Below are 20,270 nucleotides of genomic sequence, written 5' to 3' on the forward strand. Positions count from 1 at the left end.
AAAATGACTTAAGATCTCCGCACACAGTCCCTTTACAGATATCCTGTAGTCCCTGGAGATGGAGCACACACTTCAGCAGGGAGTTCCCAGGCTTACCGACCGTCACAAGGGCACCTCTCCACTTGTGGAGGCCAGGCCTGCGCCAGCGCGTCCCAGTGCTTCAGGCTAGACGACACTCTCTGTCTTCCCACCGTGGACACTCAGAAGACAGGAGAGTCGCAGAAAGGGCAGGGGCTCTGCAGTAACCTCTTGATCCAGTCAGGGTCTGCCAAAGGGAGACGAGTGATAGTGAGTGCACACTTCAGAGAAGGCAGTCAAATGGGACACGCCCTGGGCCGACCACAGTGTGCACATGTGGGTATTCTGGCCCCAATGCACAGAGGTCCTCACTGTAACATTCCAGATGAGGCTGGACTAAATCTGTGGTTCCCAAAGTTAAATGTGTGATGAAACAGGAAAATAAAGATAACAAGCGAGTGTTTCTCATACATGGTTAATGTTAAAACTTACTCTGAAAACTCTGTGTCGACACTCTCCTCCTTTTACAGAACTCCCTGGCCTGTGAAATGCTCTGCCTACTGGTGAGCACTCTCCAGAGCTCAGAGATTCCTGTTCTCCACAGGAGCTGTATGTGGCTCAGTGCAAAGTCAACTGGCAGGTGTGCTTGTTTTTGAGTTTGTTCCCATCTTCCCTGATTTCCTGTCTAAACTGTAAACCAATTCTCAATTGCCACAAGTGTTTAAAAGTCCCCCAAATTTGTTTCAAAATACTGCGGCCAGAGGAGAGGGGGAGGAGGACTACAGAGGAAACAAGATGATAGGCTGACGATTTCTGAAGCACAGGTACATACAAGTTTCTCATCCTCTTTTTCTCTACTTTTAGGATTACATTTTCCACAATAAAGAGTTAAAACAGAACATAACATGCCAACACGTCCACTTCTCAGAATTAGAGAGCTTCAGCCAGTTTACAGCAAAAATCAAGAAGGCTGTGTGGTTTTACACAGAACATTCTGTGTAAAACATTTGAGACCACACGTTACCCCCAAAGTGTACACCGCCGTACACGTGCTGTCTAGGAAGCTCATTCGGTTAGTGTGATATTAATGAACCTTAGGTTATAAACTGACATTCATGTGACTATTTAAATCATCAATTCCTGGTTCATGTCTATGATCTTATTCCAACAGTTGATTCAGGAATGTGCACTTTGTCACTAGGGCTATCAGGAAAGAGAATATTGATGAACCAGAACAATAGCCCCACCGTGGCTACTAGAAGGATGCCTCCAGGTGCACGTCCTGTTTCAGCAAGGCTGTCTTTATCTATGTTACCAGCTGCAGAGTTTTCATTCAAATATAATCTACATATGCCATCTAAAACAAAGTCATTGACATCTTTTGAATGAATAATTTGCAGTGACAGAACAGCAAACTGCAGCCCTACTTACTCACATAGTGTAATGCTATTTGGATGTTGGTGATTCCAGTGATCGTATGTTAATCGGTGGTGGGTTCATAACAACACTGTACAGAGCAAAGCGAGCCTGCTCACTGTTCCTCATAGCCAAAGACCAAGGTGGGGGAGAGGGGGTACCCCCGAGGCATCAGCATGTGAGTGTGCTCAACCCCCCCTGCCAACGCCAGGGGAGCACCCACCTTCTGGAATTGGATGGCGAGCGATGCTGTCATGGAGCAAACACCTTCTGTATATCAAACTCTGGCAGGACTGGTAGGTTAAAAAGCACCTGAAAGCAGACAGATTGTATCATCAGTGCTACCAACAGTGGAAAGCAGCACAGCGTTGAGGGTTAACTCACCATGGACAATTATTCTCAAATGAGTTAACTAAGTGAAGAGCAAAAATGGTTGACAAATTCACAGCAACCATGTATCCCCCTGCACAGGACAGCTGGCCAGACCCACCACACATTAGTAAAGGGGAAGTGCCTGTGTCAGGCTAAGCCAAGAGATACAAGGCTTCTAATCCAGACAGTCACTGCAGCCTGGGAAAGAATGCAGTCTGTTTATACCCAACGATACTGTGAGTTTTCATACGTTAAAAAAAAATCAACTATATATCAGAAATTATTGTTAGTGATTTTTAAGATTAGGTATAAGCCAATGTTTAAGACTAATGGCACAGTGGTGAAACCTTGAAAGATATAGAAGACACAATTAGCGGTACAAAAAAATAAGGGCCATAAACAAATGCTCAGAGATTCAATTCCATCCAATGACCCTTCACTGAGCATCGGCCAGGATCTGGCAAGTAAGGGCAGGTGGGAGCAATGGGAGGTCAGAGAGAGCTGCTGGGTTCTGCAGGGAAGGTTTTCTGAAAGCTAACAGGATTTAGGAAGAGCAATAACGAGTAAATCACACAAAGAAGAAGGGAGGTGGGGGAAGGAGTTCCTAGTCGGTTTACCTTGAGTAAAGACCTGGGTGCATAGGAAGAAAGACTACACCTGAATGAGAGCAAGCACCCATTCTCACTGGAAGTTACTTCAGTCAGCAAAAATGAAAATGATTTTTGTGGAAGAAGCCATTCGAGAGACAACAATGGACAGAGGTCACACATGAAAACTCTGGAGCCAGAAGGCCAGGTTCTCAGCTCTGCCACTAACCACCTGTATGACTGTGGACAAATTACTGAACATCCCCAGGCCCCAGTTTCCTCATCTGTGCCCGACATGTGGCTTGAGGTGTGTGCTGCTGAGCACCGTGCCTGGTGCACTGGCAGCACCAAGAAGTGCTGGTTGCTGTTGTTACAAGACCACTACTATTCCTAGTCTCCCCTGAAACGTAAGTCTGAACAGTTAAATTAGAAAAAAGTATAGGTATACAATAAAGACTGGAAAAAAATCCCAATATCAGTCAACAAGTGAGGAAATAATGGAATATCCATACAATGGGAAACTCTATGGCTGTTAAGAATGGGATCTATCCACTGATATAGAAAATAACCACAACATTTTGGTAAGAGAATCGGGACGTTATTAAGGTAGTTATATGTAGCAAAATCCTGTTTCTATCGAAAATAAAAGTAAACAATTTAGCGAGTGCCTATCACATATCAGACATTGTTCCAGAAATAGCCAGGAACAAAACAACAAAATTCCCTGTCTTCACAAAGCTTTCTACTCTAGAGGGAGGAGAAAAATCCAAAGTAAAAAAATATATTAAGTAGTGATAACTGCTAAGGAGGGAAACAGAGCCAGGATGAGGGATGAAGGCTACCAGGAGGGGAGAGGGATGTCATCGGATGTCATGATGTTAGGCAGCCTGGCTGGGAAGATGCCCTGCTGGAAGAGCGGTCCGAGCAGAGAGGATGGCCAGCACAGATGTCCGGGGTGGGAGGGATGTCGCGTGTACGAGGAAAGACATAGAAGATGGGTTGGGAGATAACTGTAATAATCTGGGCACGAGACGATGTTTCTTGGACCAGGGATGTAGAGGTGGAGGTAATGGGAAAAGCTGGATTCAAGTTTGAAATGCCTTTAAAACTTCCAAACAGAGCAACTGAGCAGGTGCTTAGACATGAAGCCTGCACTGAGGGAAGAGATTCAGACTAAAGTGATGTTTACGTCGCCAGTGCACAGATAATATGCAGCAGCCCAGGGAGAGAGCTGCGGGCTTCCCAGGCGGCTCAGTGGTTACAAATCCACTTGCCAGTGCAGGAGCTGCAGGCAACTTGGTTCGATCCCTGGGTTGAGAAGAACCCCTGGAGAAGGGAATGGCAACCCACTCCAGTGTTCTTGCTTGGAGAATCCCAAGGACAGAGGAGTATGGTGGGCCATAGCCCACGGAGTCGCAAAGAGTCGGACACGACTTAGCACACACACACTGTAGGGAGAGTGCTGATAGAAGAAAAGCAGGTCCAAAGATGGACATCAAGGAGATACTGTGTCCAGGAAGCCGGATGATGAAACGGTGCTCTATGGAGGAGGAAAAGGGAGGGATCAACAGCGTCAAACACAGCCCACAGGGCCACAGAGTGGTCCTCTCAGAGTGAGACTGAGGAGAGAGAAGGGGAAGACTTCTACCCTTTGTTAAACCAAACAGTACAGGAGCACTTTATCTTCTATTAACTTTAATGGCCTTTGCTTCCATAATGATTTTTTAAAATTCAGCACTAACTTCAAAGTAAAATAGAATTGTGTGTTAGTCACTCAGTCATGTTTGACTCTGTGACCCCATGGACCATAGCGAGCCAGGCTCCGCTGTCCATGGAATTTTCCAGGCAAGGATACTGGAGTGGGTTGCCATTTCCTTTTCCAGGGCATCTTCCCGACCCAGGGATCGAACCTGGGTCTCCTGCATGGCAGGTGGTTGCTTTACCATCAGAGCTACTAGGGAAGTCGAATATAGTATTACCAAAACAAACAGAGAAACCCCTATGACAACAAGCAGTTACAAAAAAAACTACTACTAAAGGGTTTCAGTCAAACAGATGGAAAAAAAAACCACAGCAGGTTTTATGGTAGCAGCTTTTCTCCAACCTGATGGCATGGGCACCATACCCTTTGGATAAACACTTGACAGTGGTCTGTGGGGCACAGAGCTGGAAAACGCGCAAGAGCAGCTTACCGGAGCCAAATGTGGCCATTGGAGCAGACGGCCTGCTTGCGATCTGTGAACGGCAAGATCTCCTTACACAAACTACAGTGCTCAGGGAAGGTCTGCTTGTTCATCTTCTTTGAGATGTGTCCAATCAGCACCTAGTAAAACAAAGGGGTCAGTGGCACTTCATGGTGAGCGCAGGGCTTCCCAACACCAAGGAGAAAAGGACAACTCCGCGGCGTCTTCCACCAGAGAGGAGTGCTGCGTCCCCACGTGGGCCTGCCACACTGTGTAGAAAGTAAAGAAGCTGGACCTTCAACTTCTGTCAACTGGTTGAGTAAAATAAAATAAATTCAGTCAGGCACCCCCGTGACAATGGTGAACTTTACTCACTAAAGGAGAAATGTTCTGAAACACAAATCTTATTATTTGCCTTTACTTGCTTCTGAAAGGACTTCAGAGTTCTGTCAGAAGACAAAGTATTCAGCTATACTTACAATGTTTGACTTTTAAGGAAGAAAAGCACAATCTGTACAGGCAAAGTATCATGTGAAATACTAACTCTAGAACGAAACAAATGTCTATTCTTTCAGAAAAGCTTACAAAGTAAAAAGATAATCGAGATTAAAAAATAATACCTTCTCCTTCTGATGGTCCAAAGACCCACGACCAATCTAGTGAGCCCGCGATAGGAGACCCACCAGCCCCACAGCAAAGGTATGGGGGACCCGCTGTGGGAGTAGGGAGGTAGGCAGGGGAGCTTGCAGCCTTGGCCCTACTTCAGTTTTGCTTCTTTCTCTGCTTTATTAGGATTGCATCACTTCAGTGAAAGTCTGAAAAACACTAAATCTACTTCATTATCTTGTTGGAAAAAACCTTCACAAGCTACATTTTTGGGAGGCATGGAATATGTCAATCCTTAAGAACCACTTTATCTTATTAGCAGATAATGTCCTTCAAAGGTATAATCCATTTACACTTGAGCTCTTGTGTAAGAAGAACTTACTAGTTTGCCATTCACTAAAATTAGCTCACTGATGTTCTGAAGGGTATCTTAATAGCTCAGAAGGGTGTCTTACCTACTGTGCATATAATTTGCAAATTTAAAGTCCACTAACTTTTGGCTTTTTTTAAAGGTCTTGAGAATTCTAATTTATGGTCCCTTACAGCAAGGACAACTACTGTACCAGGTTTGAAAAGATTCATTTTAGGTACACAGAAGGATTTTAAAACAAGACATGTATTGTTTTCAATCTAAACTCAGTTGCTGTAGCTGGGCAGAGGTATAATCTTCCTTTCTTTAAACTGGCTTTGTTGGAACCAAGTTAACTGTGCTAAATGTAGCTTTTCATGCTCATACAGCATGTGCAATAATTATTCTAAACCACTGCAAACCAACCTCCATTTTAGATTTACTAATAAGTTTTTGTTAATATTTTACGCTTATAATATCCTTACTTGGTCCTATGAACCAGCGGTAACCAGAAAACTCCTTCACGTCGAGATCACAATGAAACGATCTTCAAAAGTTGACTTTCGGAGATGAAAAGTCAGTTACATGAACAGTGGATCTTAACTGCTCCTGAGTGTGAATGAACACGCTGCTGCTGTACATCAGTAAACAAAAGGTGCGGCAGCCAGGAGCTACAACGTTACCACTGCCCAAGGGTGAGCCCTGAGGGAACTCAGGATGGAGGCAGGATGGCCCCCATCCAGCTTTCAGCCGCTGCGGTGCCCCCAGTGGGGCATCCTAAGGAGACTGAGGCTGAGAATCACAGGATATGTGGCCCCAGACAGCTGAGGTACACATCACAGTAATGATTTCAGTGAGCCCAGATCGTGTTATCTTTCCATACAGAGAAAAGCCCTAAATTCCTTAACCTGATATGTCTTGGTTTCCTTATTTGCAACAAAGACTGACTATGGTCTTTCGTGTAAAAACGCTTATATATCCTAGCTCCACACCCTTGCCCTTCTGGTGCAGTCTCTCCGGGTTATCTTAGACGCTGTGTCCCAGGCTTAAGTCCTCAGTTTTGCCTGACGAATAAAACATAACTCAACTTTTAAGATTGTGCTTTTTTTTTCCCAGTCAACATCAGATTGTTGCAAACATCCTTAAATAAGTTTAGGGGTATATGGATACATACACACAACTTTCCAACATAAAAACGCAACAAGTGACTTGTGAATGGTTTAACATTATGCATGAAGATACCTGAATTTATTACCTTCAATTAACATTTTAGATTTTAGATAAGACTTCAGGCAGTGAGAATAAACATCAAATTTCAGAGTAAAAAGGACCACAGTCTTGTCGTCTTGAATATTTTAGTATACAGTATGTTCCTTAAAACAATTTTTCAGGATTTTAGAAGATGTTAGCTCAGGATTCCTGATTAAAAAGTCTACACAACACTGAACTGCACAAAATTAAAGGCCTCTTTCCTCTAGGAATTCTCAGAACCTTTAGAAGGACGATGTATACTGGAAATCTCGAACAGAAATATGGCTTGGAATATCCCAAGCTTGGAACCCTACTGTTCTGTCAGAGAACTTTAATTCTGTGAAATACGTTTTAGATAACACTGTAAGGTTGTTTACCACCAAAATAAAGATTATACTCAGTTTTTGTGGGGGGTGGGGGTGGGGTGGGGGGAACAAACACCCAATGGATAATCGTTTTACTTCCTATGCCCTTGTAGGCTAAATCAGAAAACCTCCTGAAGTCCTATCAAATGCAAAGAATCCCCGCCACAGGCCTCTCCCTCCCATCTTTCTGCAGACAGGAAGGGGAGGGAGGGCCTGTCATCCTTCCCCTGCAATGTCTGCCCAACTGCAGCCCTGCAGTGTCTGCCCAAGTTTGCTCCTGGAGCTTATCCACAGGCCGAAATCACCCAAATTTTGAACATCAATCAAGGCGCTAGTAAGAGTAAGAACTGACATAATTCTTAGTGGGACATGAATATGTCCTCTGCATTAACCTGTTTCCTATTTATTTTCCCGCACCTCATGCTCATCAATTACCTAAAAATGTCAAAGCAGAGGTTGAGTTTTACGAATTAAGTTTAAGTCATTTCTTTCTCGTGAAGCAAGCAGATTTTTCAGTTTTCAGTTTTTGTCGAGAAACACCTACCCGTGCGGTTCTGTCATCATACTCTTCATCAGACATCAGGAAGTTACAGAGGCCCCTGGTGGGGATGCTCGTGTTTTCTGTGATCCAGGTGTGCAGGTACACTTCGCCCAGGACTCGCTTCATGTGCTCCCTCGTCAAGTGCATTTCCACTGCTTCAATTTTTCCCTGGATTTCAAGGAGTTTCTCTTCCATTGGCTCTCGGCCTCCAGTATCCCCAGATTGAGGGAGTGAGTCCTCTGTGGGGTCCTCTGGATCACCGTCTTTGCCTTGCTTACTAATCTGTTTGGAAGAGGTGCCTTCCTCCTGCTGTTCATCCTCAGCATTGCCCATCCCAGGTGAGTCAACTAGTAAGATTTTTGAGTCCTCGTGGGTGGGTTTGCATAAGGCTTCTGAAGGGGTTTTCTGCATTGACTGGTATAAAATTCTCAGGAGGAAGAGTTTGAAACGCCAGTAATAGGTGGCCCCACTGCTTTCAATCTTTTTTTCCAAAGCTTCATGTAAAAATTGAGGGATATGCTTATCCTTTAAAATCTTCCAGCGTACTAGGTCTATTAAATCTACCTGCTTAAAGAGATTCTGGACAGAAGACTCCAGAAGCTGAGCAGCTGCCTCTTCAAAGGTTTTGAGAGTAACGAACTGAACCTGGTAGTTTTTGTTAACAGGATGGAGGCCGTTGACCATGCCCTCAGTGGTGATGACGGCCAGGTATGCGCCGCAGGGGCTCACGGCTATCCCGTGTGTCCTCACGGAGCCAAACACATCAGAGAGTTTAATCAACTGGTGCTCAAACTTCAACGCCACATCTGTGAAAATGGGGATCAGCTGCCTCACCTTGCCGTCACTGGAGCAAGTATACACCGTCCCATTCTGCTTGTCGGCAGTCATGGAGACGATGGGCAGGGAGTGCAGGCCTGTGACGTGAGAGTTGTGAACATTCAGACCTGCTTTGGAGATCAGGAGAAGACACCAAAACACATAGGATCCTCGTGCGGCTACCACCAAGCTACAGCTGCACTTCTGATAAGGGTGATACAGCGGCACGCACTTGATGCTGTGGACTGGCAACTGGTCCATTTCTTTCCACAAGACGACAGGCTGCCTTAAGGTGAAATAGCCTTTGACTGCTTTAAGATTGACAGGAAGGATTTTTACAGGCCCGAAAGCACTCCCCACAATAAGGCCGCTCATTTTCCGATTGTTGTGCTCGTATTCCCACCAAAACAAAACGCTAGGAGAGCTGATTCCTGACTCGATGGTGTTGCATGAAGAGATGGACTCCTTCCCCGCGAACGGGAGCTGGAACTGCCACACGGCGATGTTCCCGTTCTCGAAGAGGACCGCCAGGAGCACGCTGCCCACGTCGCGGCACTCGTTGTTGTGCTTGACCTGCTGGGTGGTGCAGATGCCCGACCACTCCATCCGCACCGGCGCCTGCATGCTGTGTCGCCTCTGAAACTCGGCGAAGTCCCTGAGACTGCCCTCCGGGGCCTCATTTCTGGAGAACCTGTAGCTGGTCTCATAGAGACGCTCTCCGTAAATCTCCGTCAGGTCCACCAGCTGGACCCACTGCAGTCTGTTGAGGTTAGCCTGGATGGTCAGGCGATTGTCCATGGTCAGTGCGGCCAGCAGGCACCTGCCGTTAGCGTCACAGCCCACGGGGGACCAACTAGTGTACTTGAACCCTCTCAGCGGTGGCAGAGCCTTCCCCTCAGGGTTGAACACCCTGTCCAACATGAAAGTCTGACTGACTGTGGGGTCTTCAGAGGTGGCAAACCTCTGTTTGCACTCGGCAACCTCCCTTTTTGAGCCAACCTGAAAATAAGATAGAAAAACTATCAGATAAATATTTCATTCGAAGAGGAACAGATTTACATTGCATAGGGTGGATTAACTGATCCACATACATATGTACAGTAATTTGACATCAATTCTATTAATACTGACACGACACGCATTTAAAAGATCAAGTATGTGTCTAAAACTTAAACAAGCATTTACTCAGGAAATGGCAATTTTTAAAATTTTAGTTTGTTTACAGGAAATGGCAGTATTTTTAAGGGTCAGAGAAAGTGCTGTGGTTACTCACAACCTGGTTCCCACCTTCTTCTCAGAATTAACAAACGCAGTAGCAATGACAGAAGTGTACTTGATTCTAAAGAGTCAAGTAAGCATTCTGCTAAACTAGTCACCAACAGAAAAGGAGTTCAAAAGTCATGAAAACACATGTATCTATATCTATATATAAATATACATATATCTTTGATACAATTAGATGTTTGGATTTTTAACAATGTCTTTGCAATATAAGTCTTCCATCTGAAATTTCACTGACAGATTACTCTGAGAACCAGCTACAATAGCTCTTTCCACTGTTTCTACAGAATAATGTCCACCCTGCCTTCCCTGGCTCCCCCTTGTGTAGAATTATCTTTCTTCCTATCTGAACCCATCTATCCTAAAAGGTCAAGCTCTATGAGACTTTCTGAGAACATTCTTGCTTTCACTTATCTTTCTCTCCTCCAAGTTTGCAACATACACGAGCAGTTCTATTTATTTAATGTCGAGGTGTACAATGGTAAGCTCTTTAGAAACATTTTTAAAGGAACATTAAAGATAGAGGAGAGAGAAATGACCAAAAGAAGGTGATCCAGAGTCATAAGAAGATAGCCAGGAAGACTAGAGCCAAAGAGAGCAGAGGTCGATTAGAAATGATTTCTGTTATGTCGGAAGTAGGAAGAAGGACCTGATCTACTGTCTTTTCTTCTCTTCCATAGACGCTATCTTCAAACTGGAAAGGGTACATTAAACATGATCAATAAGGAATTCTAGCCTAAATATACATGGATATAACAACAACAACAAACTCACTTTAAATGAGTTTAAGCCCCCAAGCCCAGAAGAATTACACTCCAGAACATAGAAGATGAACTCAGAACTATAACATTCCTGGATAAAGCTCGGACAACCAGAAATGTGTCAGAAAACCATAATGCAATGAATAGTTAACTGCTAGATCACACTAACAAATAAGCTTATAAAGTGGAAGGTAGATAAAGATGCCCTGGAGAAGGAAATGGCAACCCACTCCAGTATTCTTGCTGGGAAAATCCCACTGACAGAGGAGCCTGGCAGGCTAGTCCATGGGGTCACGAAGAGTTGGACGTGACTGTCCACACAGACATAGATACAAATCCCAACAAATGAATTAGAAGACTAACTTTTTCTGAAGCGTGTTAAACAGAACATCACTCTACTAAATTGCCCCTTGAAAAAGTTTTGTAACTAAAACTGTTTTGAAAGTGCTGTTTATTACACATTATTCCCCCTTCAAGAGTTATGGCTGGGAGCTACTATGGAGTAGCTCTGTAGCTACCATAGAGCTGCAGAGTTACCTAAACTTTTTTTTAACAACAGAACCTTATGGTGTTGGTGGAGGGGCGGGGCAGTGCAGGGGCAGTCATCTTTCTTCATCCTAAGTAACACTCTGGAAATGGGCTCTTAGGCAGTGTATCTTAATTGCAGGGTAGTCTCTTGGATACACCTATGGATATACTGGAGAAATACAGACCAGAAATTCCAATTAAATAGAGGTGTCACTTGCTAGTCTGTTAATAAAACGACACTAATCAAAGCCCACAGCTTTGTATGGGGTAGATAAAATTTGATTGAAAATCTGCAGATCGCCTGGATTCAAATCCTGGCTCTGTCACATACTGGCTCTGTGACCCTGAGCAAATTGTTTAAACCTTCTGGCTTTAATTTCCTCATCTATAAAGAGTGCAATGACACATTCTCATAGTTAGGAAGGTTAATTAAGTCAATATATGTAAAGCATATATTAACAAATACTCAATAAATATTATCTGATGACAAGTAGTAGTACTCTGAGGATTCAGTAAATGTTAATGAGACCTAATAAAAGTAAAATGCAGGTTAGGTAGGTATTAAGTTGTCTGCCAAATGGAGGGTAGATATAAAATTATTCACCAAATCCCATAATACTACAAACTAAGCAATAATCCTCAGACTAGGATAATTTACTACAATAAAAACTACTATAGAACTGAAAATAAAGAGAACGCATAACTCCAAACAGCAGTACAGAATGAAATAAAGGAAGCTCAAGCTTGGTCCTAACTCACAGCAGCAAGAATCCTTGATAGGATGGAGAGCAGCTTGGATGTCAGCCAGTAAGGAAAATCCTTAGGGTTTTGTGCAATAATTTCCATTTTAGGTAATCTGAATTAACCTACTGCACCTCCCCTCAACTCTACACATCACAAAACTGGTTAATGAATCAAAACAAGTACTCAGATGCCCCAGGAGCATGTTAGTTAAGAGTCCAGCTCTCAGAGGCTGACCCCCAGTCAATCTTTTCACTATACGCTATCCTGTTTGGATACTAGTTGGCCACTATGACAACTAATCAGCACATACTTTGTAAGCACCTAACAAAAACTCACTTGAAGCTCATAGACAGTAAGCTTCTTGAGGGCAGGAATATAATTCCAAAGACAGGAAACAGTTATTTAACTTAATGGAGAAGATGGTGTTGCTATTACTAAAGTTCCTAACAGTTGAAACAAACAAAAGTAGTCATGCACATATTATTAGATTTTGGAACTGTCTGCAACTAGATGATTCACTAAATCAGCAGTCCAATGGGAAGAGAAATTGCAAACTTGTTCTTAAGTCACTACTTCACTGGTTCTCAGATTTATGCCATTCACTTTTATATCAATGCCCAGGACTGCTGCTGTTAAGTTGCTTCAGTCGTGTCCAACTCTGTGCGACCCCATAGATGGCAGCCCACCAGGCTCCGCTGTCCCTGGGATTCTCCAGGCAAGAACACTGGAGTGGGTTGCCATTTCCTTCTCCAATGCATGAAAGTGAAAAAGGAAAGTGAAGTCGCTCAGTTGTGTCCAACTCTTAGCGACCTCATGGACTGCAGCCTACCAGGCTCCTCCATCCATGGGGTTTTCCAGGCAGGCCCAGGGCAGTAACTTGCAAAGAGCAGATAATATGTGAACTATTATTATAACTGTGTATTTTCCTGAAAAAACTCATAATCTAAATAACGATCAGAGCAAAAGCTTTAAAGAGGTTTACCATCTAGCCTTTTAGCAGTTCTACACACTAAAACTGTGATCTAGGTTGTAGGAGTCCATCTTCCTTGTTGGAGAAAACTGGCCAGCACCAAAGAGATTGCAGTCCCCAGGGCCTACCAGTGGGCAGCGCCACCAAAGCACAGACTTCCTACACTCCCACCATCACTCCAGCGTTACCCTACAGAGGCCTCTCTCAGAACTGCAGGGCCATCTCAGCTTTCATTTCCCAGGCAGGGCCTGCGAATTAGACTGCCAACTGACCAGTGCTTTCTGTGAGGAGCACACCAAAGCAGAAGGGGAAGACACCACTGACTAATTTGAGGAAAGCAATTGATTACTAGAGCGATATATAAGGATTTCCTGTTACTCATTTTCCAGTTGTGGAACCAATGACAAGAATCAAATTTTTATCAGAATACAGTGACATGAGATGACTTTGTATCCATAGCCAAAGCATTAACCAGAGTCCTTCCTTCATACTTGCATGACTATTTTTTAACCTGAGGATTTACAGTGTGCCAGGAGCTGTGCTAAGTAATCACATGTGTACATATGTGTACATATGGGTTGCCATTTCTTTCTCCAATACATGAAAGTGAAAAGTGAAAGTGAAGTCGCTCAGTCGTGTCCGACTCTCAGCGACCCCATGGACTGTAACCTACCAGGCTCCTCTGTCCATGGGATTTTCCAGGCCAGAGTACTAGAGTGGGGTGCCATTGCCACACTGAGACACACTTAAAATTTTCTCTACCTGATGTGCAAATAGTTAGCAACAGTAAGTTCCTTTTCAGCAGAGGAGACACCTTTTAAAACCCCTCTGTTTTGCCTCCCTCCTTGAGTGTTTCTCAGTTTCATAGGATTACCAACATCTATTCACCTGACTGGTTTATCAGTTGAGTTGCTCAGGCGTGTCCGACTCTTTGCGATCCCATGGACAGTTGCACACCAGGCTTCCCTGTCCATCACCAACTTCCAGGCGATTGGTTTATACTTGAATCAATTTGTTCACACCCTGTCCAAGATCTTTGAAAGCTGTCATACAAACTTATCAATGATCTAATTCAACATCAAGCTGTTACTTTCAAACTTGGATTAATAAAAGTGGTGTGGGTTCTCTGCACCCCATTCAGTTACTGATCTATATTTTAAACGGCTTGGCAGAGTAGTTTTTTTTTTTTTTTTAACTTCTCATTCACAGAAACACTTTCTCTCTATATAGATACATATTACAACTTATCACTACCCATTATTACATTGTTGTTTCTGACCTGTCAAAAGAATGAATGCAAGCTTCAAGAGGACAAGGATTTTGTTTTTGTACAATGTTTTACTTCTGGAGCCTAGATTGATGTCTAGCTGATAAATTGTTGCTGTTGTTTCAGTCACTAAGTCCTACCAAGTCCTAGGCCCCAGGCTCCTCAGTCCATGAGATTTCCATAGCGGTACTCAAAAGTGTGTTGAAAGAATGAATGTACACTTTGATAATCACACATATGCATACAGACCTATAAAGGAAACAGTAATAAAGTTTTAATATTTTTAAACCATTAAATGAACAACACGACTGATTACTTTAAAACTTTGAAAATGGTGATCGAACAATAAAACTTTAGCAGCTTTAAAGTTCTGAAGGCAAACTTAGTTAATCTGAAGCCTAAAGCACGAAATCTACAGGAAGCATCCAATCTATACGAAGATCTTAAGTTTAAGAGTTGCATTTATTTCCAGAAGCTTTATTTTTCATTCTACATCCCAAAGCCTTTTCCTTAGTGAAGAAAAACTGGAGTACTAACGCCCGACATCCAGTATCTATCCATCTGCCCAAGATGAGAAGGACCACACATATAACAAAGTCACTGAAACAGTTAAAGACAAAGCAAAAAAAAAAAAAAAAAACCCATAATTTTCTGTCTTCCAAAGCCAAGGAGGCGGAAGAGGAGGGCACATCACAGTAAACAAAGCCAGCCAGGAGCCTCGGGGAGCAGGCCCCAGACAATAGGAGCGGGTGGCAGAGGCAGGTCTGGGGTTGGGTCAACAGCTGGGTGGAGCCTAAGAAAGCACCAAGGGAAGAAATCTGCGCCAGCAGCCGGCTAGAAGCCGGGCCGTAGGGAGAACTCGGCTCCGGAGAGGGACGTTCCGAAATGTACCTGTGTCTCGGGAATGGGTGGGCGATCAGGGAAACTGGGCATACACGGCGTTCCCCCCGGCCCTTAAGCTACGGCGGCGACCCTAAAGACTCAGGGTGCGAGAAGGCGGGAATCCCCGGCCGAGGCAAGGGCCCGGGGATTCCCCCAGGGACCCGCGGGGACGCGGCCGCGGGAAGGGAAGGAGGGAGGCGGGCAGGAGACCCCCAGAGCCCGGGGCGGCGGGCATGACTTACTTTGAGGAAGCAGCTGTGGAGAGGCGCGGGCACCGACGTGCGGTGGATCACCAGGTCCTGGCCCGGGTTGTGCACGTCGCAGATGAGTTCCAGCACGGCGATGCTGCGGGCGGTGGACACGGACACGCGGTGGTCCTCGGACCACGCCAGCGGCTCCAGGCCGCTCACCGCGTACTGCAGCCTCACCGCGGGCTCGCGCCGAGTCACCAGGAGGCGGAACGCCGTGCTGGGCCCCGGGGCCGCGTCCGCCGCCGGCTCCTTCCCGCCGGTCTCGGAGCCCTCCACCTCCTCGGGCGGCGCGGGCCTCTCGGCCGCGGGCCCCACCCGGGTCAGGGCCGTATTCATCTCTCCTCGGAGGCAGAGGCCGGGCCCCGGGGCGCGCGCCAACCTCCCCCCCCCCTCCTCCTCCCCCTCCCCGCCCCGCTCCGCCCCGCCCCGCCCCGCGTCGCCGTCCAGTTGCCGCCTCCCGCACCGCGGCCGCCGCCGGGCCCCCAGATTTCCTCAGCGGTGGTTTCCCCCCCTCAGGCCCAGAGCACCGCCGAACCACGAAGGACCCCGCCGTTGCTAGGCAACCCAGCCCCTGCCGGGTGGCCAAGGCGCTGCCTGTAAAAAAAATAAATTAAAAAAAAAAATCTAACCTTGTAGTGGGGCCGGATCGCGGGTGGGCGAGGGGCAGGGAGTCCCCCCCACCTCCACCCCCGGCGCCTGACAACTAAAGTGCTGAGGAGAGTCAAAGGAGGAGGCGTTGGTTCGATGGGACACGCCTCTCCTCTTTCCTGAGAGGAATTTCAAAAGAACGTCAAGAGCAGTAACTCTGGGGTTCGGTGTGACTTGGCATTCCCCCCCACCCCCGGCACAGGCCGCGCCACGAGGGACGGCCCTGTGGCCCGGGGCGCCGCTGATCCGGCCGCTAGTGGCGCGGGCCCCTTCGTGAGGGGGGCGGGGGACCCCAGAAGGCGCGCGCGGGCGCGCAGGACTCGGCGGGACAGCTACAGCGGGGTCCTCGCGCGCGTCCCACGTGGGGTCTCGCGGCGCCTCGCTCCGGGTTTCGCGAGATCCAGACGCGCCTCTCTGTCGACATGGCAGCCGCCAGCGGAGTGCTTCCTCAGGTCCCCGAGCCCCGGGCCGCCGTCTTCAGGACCTTCTCCAAACCCCGCCCGGCCCACGCGAGGCGGGTGAGTTCTGATCCGGTTTTCTGGATGCGTTCGCTCCCGGGGGGAGGCGGGGGGGGAGGTGGGGCCTCGGCGCGCAGGGAAGCTGCCGTCCAGGCCTTCTCCGTTGGGACTCGAATTAATTCCGCGGAGTTTAGGTGGGGAAAAGTCAGACATCGGGCCGCTCCCGGAGGAGTCGCTGAGCCGCGCGTGTCTTAAGAGCCGACCGCGGCCCGCAAAGACGCGCTCGGAGCGGGAGCGGGGCGGGCGGAGGCGGGCGGAGCTGGCTGGGGGCCGCTTGTTAGTTGAAGGCGGGGATGAGAGTCTTGTTACCCGAAGTTAGAAACGGACTGTCGGGGCGTTGAGTCCCTTAGCAGCCCCATCTTCTAATCTTCTCTCAGCCACTCTTATGGGTCAGTTTGTTTCGGGAATGAGGACTGGAGGCTAGAAATTTCTTTGAAGAATGTTCAAAACCGAGGTATACATCGACGCGCCATGAAGGGGTGGAGGGGCGGGGAAGAAAAATACAACTCATCAATGTAATATCTTCGTTAGAGAGATAAAGATGCCTGAAATTTAGCCCAAACCAGAGCAGAAAATTGGTTTTTAGGATGGCTGACTTAGTTCCTAGCTAAGAGGAGGACTGTGGGACGGAAAATCTGTTGAAAAATCGTGTTGCCTTAAATAACCAGGAAGGATACAGTTTGCTGCCAAGGAAAGTGTGCGTATGTGTGTGTTTTCTCGAAAAAGCATCATTTAATGCCATTGAGAAATTATTTGTCAAAGTTCGGTTCAGTTCCTTTCAACTAGTGTAGTGCCGCTGAAGTCCCTTGAGCTTACATCAGTTCATAGCAACTGTCTGGGTTATTGTCTAGACTTTTTTCGTGGTAATCAAGTTTAGGGTTTAGAGGCTTGTGAGTAAAAACTTTTCGGCTGGGCCATGTGGTGGCTTCATCTATACTGAAGGGGGAGGGAAGTACAAAAGAGCCAGTTGGGCACAGGGGCTTCGGAATAGGACAGACCTGGGATTAGATGCCAGCGTTGCAACATGCTGGCTCTGTGACCTTGAAGAAATTACTTCACCTCCCTGATCTTCACTTTTCCTACCTATGATATGGGAACAGTAATTTCGACTTCGTATAAGGTTATAAATCATATTGACTCCATTTTGGGTGATAGAATTGCTCCATCAGGTCACTAAGGTGCTTATACCAAGTACATGCAAGACATAGAAAATACTTGCTAAAAGTTCATTGAGTGGGTTGAATAAGTAAATGTAAGATATCTGGTTTTATGATTGTTTGAACCACTATATCGAAAGGATATTGTTAAACAGCTATCTGTCTGTGTTGGCCTTGTCTGCATATTTGTTGTGTCTTGAATGAGAATTCTGTGTATGCTGACCAAATTTGCCTGAACTTGGCACGAGTAGCTAATTTACTGCACTTGGAAAGACCTTGACAGCTTAAATTATGCTCTAACATTACATGGAATGTTTTTCCTAAAAAAAAAAAAAAAAAGAAAGAAAAAAAATATACAGATTTATTGTAGGAAATTTGGAAAGTAGATTTTTTTTTTTTAAAAAAGCCCACAATTGCCACACTCAGAGATAACTCTGGGTAACGTTGTGATGTATGTCCTAGGAAAGAAGCAGAGCAAACTAGGGATCAAACTGCACATGATGTTTTCTAACCAAACAGGATACAGTTTCTAAATGGTATTGCAGCATTACTCTTAGAAACTAGGCTGTGGAATTAATGCTTGGGCAAAGCCTTGATCCCTCAGTGATGCGGGTTCAGGTCACCCCCCATCGCCACCTCAGTGTTGTTACCTTAAGATGGGGTAATACCAGTACTGTATGGCCCAGTGACATCACTCATGTAAGTACTTAGCGTACTGGCTGGTGCATAGTAACTACTTAATATGCTTATTAATATCAAAGACTGTTAGGGCTGGATGGGCCCTGGAGGTTGTCTGCCATATCCCTTTATTAGGCAGGTGGGGGAGCGGACACAAGGACTTGCATATTTTTAAAGAGATCCAGGTATATCTTTTCTCCTCTGTGCTCAGCTGCCACCCCATGAAGCATTTCTGTATCTTTGCCTCCCTCCCCCTCGCCGTGGGCCATGGTAGTCTTTTTGTTTTGTGCCCTTAGAACGCTTTGTCCACATCTGTTCTGTAGTACAAATACAAGTTTGGTTTGCAGTCTTACACTTTTGTCTCGTCCACTTGTCTCTGACTTCTTCATGGGCTTGTCAGATCTTTGTACCTTTAGAACCAAGCTACTTGACAGTTACTAAGTGGTCAGTTTTTTGTAATGAATATGTTGTGGATGCTGGGGGCAAGGGGACTGACAAGTAGAACAGTGTCCAGAGTACAGAAAAGGATCATTCCATGACGTGCTGTTGATTCAGCCACAAGTATTTATTGAGCACTTACTTTGTGCCAGACACGGTCCTGTGCAGGGGATGCAGTGCTATCCAGCACAGGCTTGTCCATTTATAACAATCTAATGGGAAAGACAGACATCACACAGCAAGTGACACCCTGTATTTACTGTTCCACTGAGTGCTACAAAGGAGAAGCATGCCAGGAGAGCCAAGGAGTTTGATAGGTGGAGGCAGGAAGTCTGGAAGGGCTCCTCTGAGGATGTAGCAGGTGAGCCTGGATTTGAGGAATGAGTACAAGAGGGTGGGTTGGGAACTTGGGTTTGGGAGTAGCACGTGCAAAGGCCCTGAGGAGAGAAGGGAGTTCAGGATATCCTCAGAATTTAAGGAAGACCAGGATGGCAGAGAGTAAAGCTGAGGCTGGTTAGCTGGACAAAGGCAGATTCTTCATAGCTCAGGTCACACATTCTGGATTTTAGCCTGAGCGCAATGGAAAGCCCTCCTGATACTGTGTTTAACTCGAAACACTTAGAAAGACGTTGACATGGAAATAAAGAATGACCGGGATGATAAGGGGTCTAAAGTTTGTGTCGTGTTTGGAATATTTGGTGCAAAGAAGGAGAAAAAAAATGGAATTCTGTGGTGAACTGGAGCGTTGTGTACAAAAGTTGGTGCCAGGAACAAACCGCAGACTAGGACTTGGGTCTTCCAGGAAACAGATTTTGCCTGAATGTCAGAAAGAACTTCCTGACCCCTGGAATTTGGTTGGGAACAGAATGGGCTGCCTCGTGGGGTGGAGAACAGTAGGAGGAGGTACAGGCAGGAGCTGCAGGGCTGCCTGGCAGGGCTCCTGCGATGGGAGGTCCACGCATGCGCAGCGGGAGAGGCCTTTAGGCCTTTCTGTGCTTCAGGAGCCTGTGATTCTATAAACCAAGCAAGATCTGCACATTTCATCCCATCTTGCAAATGAGACCTGATTCTTGACTTCATTTCTTTTTCAGTCTGAATATTCAGGATTTTGTAAAAATAAATTTGTGACATTTGTAAAATGAAGCAGATTTTCAATACTAAATGTTAGTACCAATGCTAAATATTAATACCAAATATTTGAAGTTATATATATTGAATTAGCTACAGGTCCCCTTAGGGTTGCCAGGAACAGAGAACTGTTGTTAATGCCGGGTTAGTCAGAAGCTGACAGTCACAGTTAAAGCACACAGAAGTCCTGATCTCAAGCCAGGAGGAAGATGGCACGTGCCAAGGGAAACCAGAACTCCAGAATAGTGAGCCCCAGCTACTCAGGGGATGTTTGTATATTCATGTGTAATGTAAATTGGACGAGAAGGTCAAGGAAAATAGAGGAATTGGATATTCTTCTCCTAGGGGAAGTTTGGACGTCATGCATTTAACAACATTCATGTTATGGAAATAAGAAGCAACAGGCAAGAAAATAATCTCGTGTTGTAGCCCATAATCGGTGATCAGATGGGGAATGGAAAGGCGAGAAGTGTTGGAAATAATTGCAATGGAGGTGATGGATGGAGCAGAATTCT

At 45.9% G+C, this 20,270-nt stretch overlaps 2 protein-coding genes across 2 annotated transcripts in view; one reads left to right on the forward strand and one right to left on the reverse strand.

The window, feature by feature from the left end:
* Nucleotides 1-200: 200 nt before the first annotated feature.
* GTF3C4 (general transcription factor IIIC subunit 4) lies at nt 201-15,524 on the reverse strand. The gene is made up of 5 exons (XM_068960822.1): nt 15,180-15,524; nt 7,692-9,503; nt 4,586-4,716; nt 1,658-1,746; nt 201-265 (listed from the first exon to the last, which is right to left on the reverse strand). The coding sequence occupies exons 1-5, from the start codon at nt 15,522-15,524 to the stop codon at nt 201-203; spliced, it is 2,442 nt and encodes an 813-aa protein (XP_068816923.1).
* A 711-nt stretch (nt 15,525-16,235) lies between these two features.
* DDX31 (DEAD-box helicase 31) overlaps nt 16,236-20,270 on the forward strand; it is a 73,536-nt gene continuing 69,501 nt past the window's right edge. The window contains exon 1 of the mRNA XM_068991254.1: nt 16,236-16,354. Within this exon, the coding sequence (XP_068847355.1) occupies nt 16,259-16,354 (96 nt within the window). The 5' untranslated portion in view covers nt 16,236-16,258. The remainder of the gene's footprint in view (nt 16,355-20,270) is intronic.

This window comes from Capricornis sumatraensis, chromosome 1 (assembly GCF_032405125.1).
Source record: "Capricornis sumatraensis isolate serow.1 chromosome 1, serow.2, whole genome shotgun sequence".
NCBI classification, from domain to species: domain Eukaryota; kingdom Metazoa; phylum Chordata; class Mammalia; order Artiodactyla; family Bovidae; genus Capricornis; species Capricornis sumatraensis.

What these genes read in the sequence shown, in the direction of transcription:
- GTF3C4 (XM_068960822.1), bottom strand. Translation starts at nt 15,524, where the DNA reads ATGAATACGGCCCTGACCCGGGTGGGGCCCGCGGCCGAGAGGCCCGCG. An exon ending in TCCACAGCTGCTTCCTCAAA is followed by an intron (nt 9,504 to 15,179) that starts GTAAGTCATGCC and finishes TCTTATTTTCAG; the next exon opens with GTTGGCTCAAAAAGGGAGGT. An exon ending in TCGCCATCCAATTCCAGAAG is followed by an intron (nt 266 to 1,657) that starts GTGGGTGCTCCC and finishes TCCCTTTGGCAG; the next exon opens with ACCCTGACTGGATCAAGAGG.